The sequence below is a fragment of the Monodon monoceros genome, unplaced genomic scaffold (genome assembly GCF_005190385.1).
Source record: "Monodon monoceros isolate NGI ecotype Baffin Bay Population unplaced genomic scaffold, NGI_Narwhal_1 Super_Scaffold_5, whole genome shotgun sequence".
Taxonomy (NCBI): Eukaryota; Metazoa; Chordata; class Mammalia; order Artiodactyla; family Monodontidae; genus Monodon; species Monodon monoceros.
Window position 1 is genome coordinate 75,993,232 of NW_021703782.1, and position 13,752 is coordinate 76,006,983.

The 13,752-nt window shown below is 45.9% G+C and overlaps 1 protein-coding gene across 1 annotated transcript; it reads right to left on the reverse strand.

The window, feature by feature from the left end:
• Positions 1–404: 404 nt before the first annotated feature.
• On the reverse strand, positions 405–9,933 carry FAM205A (family with sequence similarity 205 member A). Its single transcript, XM_029201421.1, is given in 5 exon segments — positions 405–2,848; positions 2,851–4,118; positions 5,080–5,140; positions 5,684–5,729; positions 9,916–9,933. Coding segments are annotated over 5 exon segments (3,837 nt in total).
• Between the last annotated feature and the right edge of the window lie 3,819 nt (positions 9,934–13,752).

The following is a 13,752-nucleotide window of genomic DNA, read 5'->3' on the forward strand; positions in this document are numbered from 1 at the left end:
TTCAATCCTGACCTTTACCTTCAATGTACCTTAGACAAGGGCCTTCCTTCTCTGTTCAAGTCCCTTTATCCGTAGTCCGGGGTGGGGGTGGGGTGGAATGCTACCCAGCTTAAGTGTGGGTTAAAGCCCCTTCCCTAGATAGGAGGGACATTTACCTCCCTTATGCCTTCCCTGAACACACCGCAGGGGAGAGAAGGAGCAGACGCACACCACTCTACTTAGAGATATACAGTGTATTTTTGTATAATGAAAATGACAGTAGCAGTCCTCTTCAAGGAATGCTGACGTTGGAGAGACTACAAAGTCTCTTGACTGAGCTGGGTCTTCTTGAGCAGACCAGTGCTTCCCTCCGAGGTGAGAGTTGGGAATTAGGGTGGGTTCCCTGGTTGGGTGACACAAGCCACTCAAGGACAGTGCCGAGGGCGGCGGCAGGGGATGCCCGGGACTGAGGCAGAGTGGAGTTGATGGGAGCGGGGGCGGTGCCGGAGCTTACTGTCTGGGGAGCGGGGCACATCCAAGAACGCCAAGCCCATCTGCTTCCCAGTGGGCGCAAATTGGGCCTTAGGGTCCCCTCTTGTCTTCTCCGTCTTAGTTTGCCCCTTGGGACTTTTGGCTGAAGCCAGGCTCTTTCTCACATTTTCTTTTCTGGTGTTGGCCACTTTCTCAGATGTGGAGGACATGGATTCCTCATGCCCTTTGCCTTTTGTCTTGGGGTTAATAAAGTGCAGAAAAGATTTCATCTTATTTCTCCAGCCAGATTCTGGAAAGCTGGGCCTCTTGTGAGTACGGCCTTGCATCACCTGCCCCTGAAAAACCTGACCTTGTAAAGTTTGGCCCTGCAACGGCTTACCCGGAGTGAGCTGGCCTAGGAAAGGCTGGCCCTGTGACACCTGGGGCACCACAGGCTGGGCATTCTCAGGAACCCTTGCTGGTTTGAGGATGACATTGAGCTTGGCTTGACTCTCTTGCAGGTCATTCTTCTCAGAGTCTTTCCCCCCAGGGACTCCAGGAGGTAGCTCTGGGGGTTTAAGCTGAGGGCGATGCTGCGGACTGTGTTGACAGGGAGCATCAGGGTGAAAGCGATGTCTCCGTCTCCAGGGGCTGCAGGGTGTTCCATTCAGAAGCATCCCTTCTGGCCTCTGGGCTTCAGCAGAGTGGCTTTTCTCTCTTGTGGAGGAGACTGCAAACCCGGCATCCCCTTCTCTGTGGTCCCCGGCCGATTTGGGTTTGCCTGGCTCCTCTCTCTTTTCTGCCAGTGTGGGTACTTGGGCTGAGTCCTTGCTCTTGTCAGGGCTTTGGGGCTCAGGGCTCCAGGGCTCCTTCAGGTTGTGGTTGTTCACACTGGCCTCCAGCTGACCACAAAGCACCTGGGCCTCTGTCAGGTCCCCACTGGGTTGCGAGATATTGGAGGCCCAGTGGACAGAACCGTGGGATACTGCACTGGAACTGGGTTGCTTCTGTTTCTGATACACTGCCTTCAACTCAGTGGCCAGCTGTTCTTTGGAATAGAGGCATTCTGGATCTGGGGCATGTGGCATATCTCGTGGGATAGGGAGTTCCTGGAGCAGTGTGTTTCCTTGGTTGTTTAGACTCCCAAGAGACTCCTGTGTGCATATGTTCTCGGAGGCTGCTACAATTTGTTTCCTGGACTTCCTTGCCGTTATGGGAATTCCCAGTTGTATCTCTAGCATCTTCTTTCTCAGATGGAAATTTAGTTTGGCCAATTTTTGTTCTCCAAGTGAGGAGGGCCTCGCAGGCTCTGTCTGACTTTCTAGAGGCACCATCTCAATTACTTCTTCCACCTGCACTTCAGCCTGGAATTCATCTGCAATGTCTGCACAAGCCTTGTTGGCATCTTGAAAGACTGACCCAGGACTTAGACCCTGCTCTTCAGGTGAGGTCATCTGAGTCAGAGGTTCTGTTGGGAATTCGATAGGCCCAGGTACCATCTCTGTGATCATAGCTTGGGAAGTGATTGCTGGGGCCATGACCCTAGAGAGAGCCACATAATAAAGAGCCGGCAGCCCTGACAAGAAGGCCAGATACTTGTGCCGTAAAGTTGTCTCCAGTTTCTCAATGGCTCCCTCAGACAGGGCTCGGGGCAGCTTAGGATGTTCAATGACAGCATCTGGTGAGGTTTGCTGCTGCTGATCAAGGGCCGTCGGCATCCAGGGTATAATTTTCTGTTGTAGGTCTGGGACACTTGCTGCCTGTAGTTCCAGGGGCTTGCTTTCTGGGATGCAGGTGAAGGGAGCCACTTCCAGGCCCCCAGGAATTATGCACTCCCAAGAGCTATATACACAGGCAGGGACATTGCCCTGGTGAATCTGCCCACATTTGGAGTCGATATGGCTCTGCAATATTGCCTTGGCCTGGTCAAACAAGTGTGGCATGGGGACTGCCACTGGGTCCACAATGGGTGAGAGTGGGTCATCAGCCCCAGCAGCCTCTAGAGATGGAGGCCGGGGGCCATTCACACTGTCTAGGGATGTGCTGCTCCGGGACACAGTCTGCTGATTAGTGGGGGACAGGAGCAATTGAATGGACTGTTGGATCTTCTGCAGCAGGCCCCAGCAGTGGTGAATCAACTGTCTCTGGTGGCGGAATTCCAGCTGTCTCCTGGCATGCTGCTGTGGGAAGAGTAGTTCTCGTGTGAGGACTGAGATGGGATGCCCTGGCCAGGAAGTTTTCACAGTCTCAGAAGACTGGGCTTTGTCACAGGGCTTATACTGCACAGGGCTCTGGGTGTGTTGATCTCTCTGGGAAACATCTGGCCAGTCCCACTGAAGCTGGAGCTGCCTCTGCAGCAGGTGCCACTCCAAGGCTTCATACTCATCCAGGGTCAGACACTGATCTGAGCTTGTTGGTTGTCAGATGGAGCAACCCAATTTTGAGAAGACAGAAAAGGGGGTGGAGCTGACTGGGGTGGAGCTTTAGGCAGCAGAGGGAGGAAGGAGAGTTCCTTGAAGAGAAAAGGATCCCTCAAGCGGGGCTTGGACATGCTCTCATTCATGGAGAGGCCTTGAGAACCCAAGAAGGCGTCAACCAGGGACTCACTGTGCAGAGAAGGAAGACCACAGAATAGCTGGCTATATTTTGGCTGCACATGGCCCACTGAGTCATTAGCCTGCTGCCCAGGCATTAGATAAAGGCCACTTAATTCTTTAAGGGCTGAAGAGGGCAAGGCAAGAGCCATATGGTTTGGGATTTGCTGGTAGCAGTGTATTTGTTCTGGGTCCATGATGGACCATTCAGAAACCCAGAAGGCCTGGGTAGGCTGGCCAGCCATACATGGACCCAAGTTCTGGTATGAAATGGTCCCAAATCTCTCAACAGAGAACTGAGAAGTATCATTCTGAATGAAAGAAACTGGTTGCTTATATACAGGTTGGTAAAATAATGGTGGATTTGGCATAAGCTGCCTCAGAGACTCTTCCACATGTCTGGGGAGCCCCCACCTCTGGAAATGCATCCATTTTTTTACATGTAGCTCAAGCCGCCTCAGGACTTCAGGACTCAGGAATGGCAGGTGGGCAGGGAGGACAGTGACCATCTGCAAGGCCACAGGATGTGTCAGGGTAGTAACTGCTCGGTTCAGAGTCAGCAGAGACACCTGGGAATTTAAGGGCTGATGGCCTTGGTTCCCACAGACAAGGTTGAGGTTGCTCTGCATCATCTCCTGCAGCTTTACTGAAACCCCAGGTTCCTCAATCCTTGAAGAAAACATAGTCTCTGGGCCCCTGGGCACCTCTGGCACTTGAAATCCCTGCCTTAGCATGAGGTATTCAGCCCAGAAATCGTGGATGCCGGCTGCACCAGTTGACTGGGCAGCTGACTGGGTTAAGGATTTCTGTGACACTGTGAGGGTTGCAGATGGAAGTGAAAGGTCTTTGGAGTGTGGGCCATGCTCCAGACTCTGTTCAAAAGACACTTTAGATGTGGACAAAACCTCTAGGCAAGAGGAGCCCTGCGATGGCCCCCCTGAAGTGGGGGAGATCAGAGTGTTCTCACCCACCACCAGCTGCTGAATCTCCAGAGCCACAGCGTTGCAGGTTTGGCAGCAGGGATCTGCACACAGGATCTGCCGCACGCTCCCCTCCTGAGGAAGCCAGCCCTGGCTGGGAAGGGAAACATGGCAACCGTTTGTTACTGATGGAATGACATCTGCCTCTTTTCAAGGGTGTGGCCTGGAGATTGACACTGCTCCCCTTAGCCCTGTAAACTCTGAGGCCTGCATCCACTGGGTGTTTACTCATCTACTTTTCTTCCCAGGGAAATGTCACTTGGCAAGTTATGGTGTGCTGGACTGAGAGCCTGGGGCTTGTTGGGCAAAGTGTCAGACAACTGAAGGGAACGCAGGGCCTTGAGAGCCTGGGAGGTGGGTGAGTTCTCTGCTGACCTGTGCTGAGTAGCTGAACTAGGAGAAGGCAACCAGGCAGATGGGGGAGCCAATGGTTAGCTGATGGCGCAGCACCAGGAACATCACCAGATAGAACCTGGAGTCAGCCTCGTTTGGGGCTACGGAGGTCCTTGTGGGAACTCTGCATTCTGGGGATTACAGGGCATACACAACATCTCTTGGAAGACAATCCCTATTCTCTAGAGATCTCAAGAGGGGGACAATATGACAAGCTCCTGCCTGAGGGCTGTCCCAGGAACTGGCCTCCCTGAAGACAAAACCAGAGGAGGTACGTCAGCAGGGTCCAGGGGTCTGCCCTTGAAAGGGTCTAGCTGTAAAGAGAATATGAAAACGATGACTGATTTATGCACTTAATTATCTATCCTCCTAACTTGTCTTGTGGTTGAGTGAAAACCCATGTAGTTTTAATCCTGCACTAGTCAAATCCTGAATTCCAGGACCTTTGTGAGCCTAGCCCAGAGCAGAACTGCAGGACTCCTGTCTCCTGAGACATCTGATCCCACCCTCTCCTCTGGGAACCCCCAACCAGTGTCCAGGCTCCACTGTGTCTGGCTACGTCCCAGCCATTATGCTCCTCCCCAACCCTGCCCCAGGCCAAGCAGGAGAAATGATCACAGGCCAGGCTGGGAGTTGGGAGACTGCAAAGAGCAAGAGATCACCTTCTCATGATAGAGAGCAGCTCCCACGGCTTCTCAGCTTCTTCCCGGGAAAATCTCCTAGCTGAGAAACCAGGAGACAGTGTTACATGGAACGGGAGAGGATTCAGGGACATCCTACAGGAAGCTGGAGACCTTTGGATGACAGGAGACGGCAAACCCCAATAGCCAGTGCTCTGAGGCACGTCTGACTACAACTTAACCAGGTATGATGTGCTCTCCTGGACCTAATCTCCTTTGACCTTCACAACCACACTGTGAGTGAGACAGCATCATCATGCCCATTTTATAGATAACAAGACTGAGAGCTGAAGTGACGTCCACTGGGTCATAAAACTAGTAAATGACACAGTTAAGGACAGAGCCCTTACTTCCTCACTCCCCTACTTCCTCTTCACTCCCAGGGGTAAGGTGGAGAATTCTGGAACATTCCCAGGCTCTGATTTCCCACCCAAAAAAGTCTTCTGGGAGAATCTGTCAACTTGGGGAAATTGGGCCTTCAGTGGTTAGAGCACCTGGTGCCTGGCACCAGGGGTCATTGAGGGACAGGGTTCATGGGAGCTTCACCCGCAGTAGAGAGAAGTCAGAGCAGAGACTGGGACATTACCTCTTGATGCTGCATCTCTAGCCCTTTGTCTGACTTTTCGGTGACGCTTAAAGACAAAAGAGTTAGAGTATGAAGTTGGGACACCATTTTCTTTTTCATGTCCAAACTGAGACAAAGCTAATATACAGTTCCCAATCCCTTGTAATTTATCTGTATTTTATTAACTTTCCTAACTTTCCATACTCTATTTTTTCACCCCAATATTTCCCTTCTCTTCTTACTTCTGATTCATTTTGCGGTTCTTTCATCCTCAATACCTCCCATTTTTTTCCTAAGAGAAGTTGTGTATCATGCTTATGATGAAACAAGAGAAAAGGTGGAACAGAATAAAAGGTGTGTAGGTCTAATAATCAAAGAACTTCAATTTACAAATGCCTTAATGGAACACAAACTAGAAAAATCTCCCATAATGGGAGGTCTTCTAAGATCCAGTGAGGCACATTCCATTTCATCCAAGTCTCAACCCAAGTCAGAGAGAGACGTTCTTGAGTTTTCAATTAGAATACATTGCAGGGATAGCCTGGTAAGAAATTATTTGTAGGCTCTGAGAAGGGAAATACCTTATAAGAGTAACTAACGGATGGTAAAAAAAAAAAAAATCAAGGGGAGGGAGGGGAAAAGGAAGGATAAAAGGAGAGACACTGAGAGCTTAAAAGCTTCTTATCTGAGGCTTAATTAGTTCAGTCATGGTCATAGTGTTTCCCTACCTGGCAGCAGCTCCTTTTATGTTCCGATGTTAATCCATGGTAACGCTTTTTCACTTGCCAGACAATTAGGATAATAATGAAGATGGAGCCATAGGTATATAAGGGAAACCCGAAATCCCACAGAACAAAAGTCGGGCTCAACATGATCCAAACCTCATTAGCACAAGGAGACCAACCATCCCTATATGTAGGCATTCAGAGTCCTGGCGCCTAGTGACTTCCAATGCTACACTTTGTTGTCTCCGCCTCACAGACAACGGAACCAGGCCACCAGACTGCATCACAAAGCTCTCCTGTTTCACAAGGCAGCTGTGGTGTCAAAGACCTCTACCTGTCTAGAGAAGTGAATGTGGTGATTCCGTTTGCAGATGAGGGTGTCTGCTTGTCTGCAAGGACTGAAGGTGCCTCTCACAGTCACTGTCTGTTCTCCCACTTTGTCTCCACTCTCCACACCCTCCACCAGCCTGATGGCCAGAGTCTGGTTATGGCGTGGAAATGGAGAGCTTTGATGTTACAGGCAGTGGATGATGGGAAATCAGAGGTGCATGAAGGGACCACGGCAAGGCCACGGTGGTAGCATCTTTAAATGATGTTGTGGGAGTCAGAAAGGAATGCCTCCCAGACTGTGTGGCCTCAAGCTTGCAGATGAGTGAGAAGAGACTGTAAACACTGCCTTCCATTGAGACTCATTAATGAGACTTCCTTACAGAGCTCTTTTTTTTCCTTAGGCTTTTTTTTTTTTTTGAATTTTATTTATTTATTTATTTTTACAGCAGATTCTTTTTCTTTTTTTTTAAATTTATTTAGTTATATTTATTTTTGGCTATGTTGGGTCTTCATTGCTGCACGTGGGCTTTTCTCTAGTTACGGTGAGCAGGGGCTCCTCTTCGTTGTGGTGCGTGGGCTTCGCACTGTGGTGGTTTCTCTTGTTGCCGAGCACAGGCTCTAGGTGCCCGGGCTTCAGGAGTTGTGGCTCATGGGCTCTGGAGCGCAGGCTCAGTAGTTGTGGCACACAGGCTTAGCTGCTCCGCAGCATGTGGGATCTTCCCGGACCAGGGCTCGAACCCGTGTCCCCTGCTTTGGCAGGCGGATTCTCAACCACTGCACCCCTAGAGGAGTCCCCGCAGGTGTCTTCATTGGTTATTTCTACCAAACATTGGAAGAAATAATACCAATTCTCCACAAACTCTTTTGTAAAATTGAAGAGGAGGGACTGTTTCCCAACCTGTTCCATAAGGCCAGCACTACCTTGATGCCAAAACCAGACAGAGACATTACAAGGAAAAAAAAAAAAAAGTACAAATATTCCTCATAAGCATAGATGCAAATCTAAGCAAAATTTTACAAATTGAAACAAAAAATTATGAAGAGGATAATAAACCATGACCATGTGGGGTTATCACAGGAATGCAAGGTTGGTTTAACATTTGAAAATCATCATACTGATATAATTCATCATATTAACAAACTAAAAAGAAACAATATGATCATTTCAACAGTGTAGAAAAAACGTTTGACAAAATCCAACATGCATTCCTAATTTTTTACATCTCAGCAAACTAGGAAAGGAATTCCTCCACCTGATAAAGGAAATCTAAGAAAATCCCATTGCTAAGGTCATACTTAATGGTGACAGACTAGATCAGTGGTCCCCAACCTTTTGGGCAGCAGGGACTGGTTTCGTGGAAGATAATTTTTCCACGGACGGGGTGGGGGGGGGGTTTTGGTTCACGTGGTGATGAGAGCAATGCGGAGCAATGGAGAGCAGCAGATGAAGCTTCGCTCACTCGCCCACCGCTCGCCTCCTGCTGTGCAGCCCAGTTCCCAGTTCCCCTGGACTAGATGCTTATCCTCTAAGATTAGTAACAATACGAGGATATCTACTTTTAGAACTTCTATTCAACATTGTACTGAAGGTCCTAGCAAACGCTATGAAGTAAGGAAAAGAAATGAAACGCATCCAGGTTGGAAAGAAAGAAGGAAAACTGCCTTTATTCACAAATGACATGATTGTCTACATAGAAAATCCTGTGGAATCTGAAAAAAAAAAAGCTATTAGAACTATAAGTGAATTTAGCAAGGTTGTATGATATAAAGCTGATATACAGATACAACTGTATTTCTGTATACTGGTAATGAACAGATAGAAATTGAAATTTGAAAAAATCAATACCATTGAAAATATCATAAAGACATGAAATAGGGATAAATCTAGCAAAAATGTAAGAACAATGCACTGCATCTTTAAAACACTGCTGAGAGAAATTAAAGAACTCAAAAAATAGATATAACTTGTCCATGAGTCAGAAGACTCAATATTATTATGATGTCACCTCTCTCTAATTGATTTAGATATAAAAGTCAGTCCCAATAAAAATCCCAGCAATTTTTTGAGAAATTGACAAGCTCATTCTAAAATTCATGTGGAAATACACAGAACTCAGAATAGTCAAAACAACTTTACAAAAGAACAAAGTTTGAGGATTAATACTAAGTGTTATATACTAAGTCACCTATTATAAAGCTACAGCAATCAAGACAGTGTGGTATTGGCATAAAAATAGACAAACGGATCAATGGAACAGAATAGAGAATCTAAACATAGACTAACTCATGTACAGACAGATGATTTTCAACAAAGGAGTAAAGTCTTTTCAACAAATGGTGCTGGAATAATTGGTTATCAATATCCAAGAAAATGAATTTCAATCCTCACTTCACAATATATACAAAAACGTATTCAAACTGGATCATAGGGCTTCCCTGGTGGCTCAGTGGTTGAGAGTCCGCCTGCCGATGCAGGGGACACGGATTCGTGTCCCGGTCCGGGAAGATTCCACATGCCGCGGAGCGGCTGGGCCCGTGAGCCATGGCCGCTGAGCCTGCGCGTCCGGAGCCTGTGCTCCGCAACGCGAGAGGCCACAACAGTGAGAGGCCTGCGTACCGCAAAAAAAAAAAAAAAAAAAAAATTATCATAGATTGAATGCAAAGCCTAAAAGTATAAAATTTATATAAGAAAACCCATGAACATGAGTTAAGCAAAGATTTCTTAGACATAACTTCAAAAGTATGACCCATACAAGACAAAATGGATAATAAATTGTACTTCATCAAAAATTTAAAATGGCTGCCCTCTGAAAGATAATGTTAAGAGAATGAGAATGTAAGTTATATAGTGGGAGAAAAATATTTGCATATCATATACCTGGGAAATGACTCATATCCAGAATATATAAAGAACTCTCAAGACTCAACAATAAGAAAGCAAACAACCCAATTTTAAAAAGAGGAAAAAATTTTAACACACTTCACCACAGAACTGGTAAGGCACAGGAATGCTGTGTCCAAGGCCTTTGCCATAACTGCAGTGCATACATCAAGAGCCCTGGAATTTATCAGAGCTTCCCCACTTCCTGTCTCTATTAAATTGCTTCATAACAAATTAACCCAAAACTTAGCCAGTTACAATAATACATATTTATCATCTCATGGTATCTGTGGGTCAAGAATCCAGACACAGCTTACCTGGATCTTCTGCCTCATGGCCAAAATCAAAGTGTCAGCCCAGGTTCTGCAATCTCATCCAAAGTTTCAAGTGGGGATCTGCTTCCAAGTTCACTCAGTGGTTGTTGGCATAATTCAGTTCCTCAGACTCTTCTGGACTGAGAGCTTCTTTTCCTCACTGGTTGTTTGTCACAAGCCACCCTCAGTGCCTTGCCATGTGGGCCTCTCCAACATGGCAGCTTACTTCATAAAAGCATGCACACCAAGAAGGCAATAGAGAGTTGGCTAACAAGATAGAAGTAACCTAATCATGGAAGGTGATACCCCTCAGTGTTGCCATAATCTATTGGCCAAAAGCAAGGTACTGCAGAGGAGGAGGTTATACAATGCCATGAGAATCAGGAGGCAGAGCTCAATGGGAGTCATCTCAGAGGCTGCCCACCACACTGGCCTCAGAAAATGCAGTTCTCTGGGTCAGTTTATTTATTTATTTTTATTGTATAATCTCATTTATATGAAATGTACAGAAAGGCAAATTTAAACATACAGTAAGTAGATCAGTAGTTGTCTGGGGTTGGGGTGGGAACAAAAAAACTGGGCTTGAGGAGAACTTCTGGGGTGACAGAAATGTTTTAAAACTGGACTGTGGTTGCATAACTACATATCTACTAAAAATCAGTGAACTGTACATTCAGAATGGAGGAATTTTATGGTAAGTTATATATCAATAAAGCTGAAAAAAATGTGAAGTTATTGCTGTACTACAACAGATGTGTCAAGGACACCACAGCAAAGGAGAAAAGGGCAACCAACCAACTTTGCCTGTGTAAGTGGGGCAGAAGCCAAGGACAGAGAGGGACAGCAAGGCAGAAAGGAATACACAGATTTATTTCCTCAACAAATATCTATTGTCTACTCTGTTCTAGGTGCCTGAGAACAGATCAGGAGCAAAGCCTACACCTGTAAAACTCCTATGCTAAAGGAGAGATAGGAAATAAACAATAACGAATATAATAAACAAGTTAAATGCATAGTATGTATAGACAATATTTGAATTTAATATTAAATGATGAGATTCCTCAGGCACAAGGGCAAGGGCAGGTACAGGACGTAGGATGTGCCACAGAAGAACTAGGGTATGTGGTTCCACTGTGTTCAGTGAGCCCTATGACTGGGGGTGTACAGAAAAATAACCAAAGATGGCAACAAAAAGGTCAAAGTAGGAATCAAAAGTGACGGTCACTTTCATTTAATTATTCTGCACCACACAGGTATTTTCATTGGTACAGATGAAACTGAGATTAGGGCATTTGCCTGGCAAAATGATAGTAACAGTATGTACTGAAGATGGTCTTTATTGGACTAACAGTGCCTGGCATGTAGTAAATGCTCTAAAAATGCTTGCCATTATGTTTATTATTAATATTATGGTGTCATAGTGCCTAAATTATTAAATTTTATAGTCTACCCAGAAAGCTATACAAAATGAATCAAGAAGAGATATAAAAAAAGATTTGCCTCCTTCTCTTTCAAAATGATCCTTGCAGGAACAATACACAGAAGTGTATTTCTAATCCTTAGGGCATGGGTTCATAGCACTGCGGTTCTCTCTTCCAGAAATACCTTTATAGCCCTTCCTTGAATTTATGGACAGGTTTAAAAATTACCTAAAGCTTTCTTTCTTAGGCCACCAACTCAGTGCAGACAAAGGGAAAGTCCATCAGTAACAGAATACTCCACAGAGGTTATTGTGAAGATTGAGTTAATATATGTATGCACTAAAGGGTTAACTCAGGAGGCCTGGGTTGCCCAAACCCTGAACATCTCAAAGATCTTCAGGACTGGCCCTTGACTGGCTCCTGAGATATCCTCTGAGCCCTTGGAATATCCTGCTAGTACAGCATATTTGTATGCCATTCTTTGGGCCACACTGTATCAGCCTGACCAGACAGATTATGCTAACAACGTGACTTACAGTGAATGATTCTGTAGGCCTGAGTCCTTGGTTTGACCTCTGGGAGTGCTGGAGATTGAGTAGCTAAGAGCAGCCACATGGACACTGCATATCCATGTGACTGACCCCCAAGAAAACCCTGGACACCAAGACTCAGGAGTTTCCCAGTTTCCCTGGTTTGCAACATTTTGTCACTGGGAGAGTTAAGTGCATCCCCATGCAACTTCGCTGGGAAGGGACATCTGGAAGCTTGTGCCTGGTTTCTCCTGGACTTCACCCCATACCTTTTCCCTTTGCTCATTTAAAATCTGTATCCTTTCACTGTAATAAACCATAACAGTAAGAATAGCATTTTTTTCTTTTTTGGAGTTCTGTGAATCCTTCCAGTGAATCACTGAGCCTAAGGGTGGTCTTGGGGACCTGTGATGGAATATGGAAGTCCTTAGAACAGCACCTGGCATCTCGTGAGCAATATATGGATAATTATTATTACCAAGTGCAGAGAAGTCATTTAAAGGTTTAAGGATAGCAAGACAGTGCTATTATTTCTGCCAATCTCTGATCTCAATTTCCATAGTAGATGGGGGCTATGATGATTAAACAAGAACATACTTCTTTCATCACAAGCTTTAGACACATTGGATTTGATGGCAACACAAGTCAATTTCCAGGAGATTCTGGTTCTAGTCAGTGGACAGTACTTGATTTCCTTTATGCTTGGAAGTGATGCATTTAGAAATTCCTCAGTTAATCTCTTCCAACTAGCAGCTTTGCTGAGATCAGAATGAATGATGAATTTTTCATAAATCCTTTCTATTGTCTTTCCTATTTTGTGGCTGTTGACATCTAAGAAATGATGAAATCTGAAGTTGGACCAGCCGAAGTGCAAGGCGAGCCGGAAGTTGGGGTCTGCCTCGTCCTGGACGCCGGCCACAAGGCGGACGAGCTCGCACACGTTGCGTTCTTGCCTTCGGTCCAGACGGCTCCAGGACGGCGCCGGCGACGCCATACCTGTGGCGCTCCTGCCGTCCTTCGTGAGGTCCGGGTCAGTTTATTTTTAATTCCTGAAATCCAAGGACATATTTCTTTCTACTCACTTTAAGCATATTATTTCCAATCAATTCTTTGGACTGATAATTCTATGTGGAACGAGGTTTCCTTGCCTATTCCTACCCAGCACTCAGTCTGGTTTCATTCTGAGTCACAATAGGGTCTCTGTAGATCTATGTGCCTGCCTTTGTCTGTGCTTTTACCTCCTTCTGGAATAACTCTTCCTTTATACATTGTAGGAACTCTTAATTGACTTTTAAGATTTAACTTATGCAACAATACCTTTTAAAAAAATCCTCCACTAATGCTCCCTACACACACATACTCAACACTGCATTCTACAGGCTGAGTGAGGTTCCATTTATTCCTTTTACCAACATTTATTAAGAGGCTAATCTGTGCCTGTCACATACTAGTCTGCACTCAGCAAGTATCTGTAGAACCAACAAACTAGTGAATGGTGATAAACGGGGTGTAATGAGTGCCTTAAATGGGGCTGAATCTGTGCTTCAGGGGACCAGACCAGAGAACAAGGAGTGTCTCTCCATCTTGCTGAGAAGTTCTGCTTGCTAAGTGCAATCATAGCAGTCAGTCATCGATAGTGTGATGTTCCTTAACTGTTACTCTGCTTTTGTGGGAAGCCAGCCCTACAGCTTTTCATGAAGCTCCTCCCAGGCCTCCAGGGGCTAAAGATCATGCCATAATTTTGTCCTCATGTTTATTAGGGCTTTGGGAAATTTCGGTTAATATTAAACAACAGCAGCACCTCCCTCACGCCTCATTCTCTTGAGCTGAGTCCAGGAAGACTCAGTTTCAGTCCTTGGAAACCCCAAAACAATTCAGTTAATTTAGGG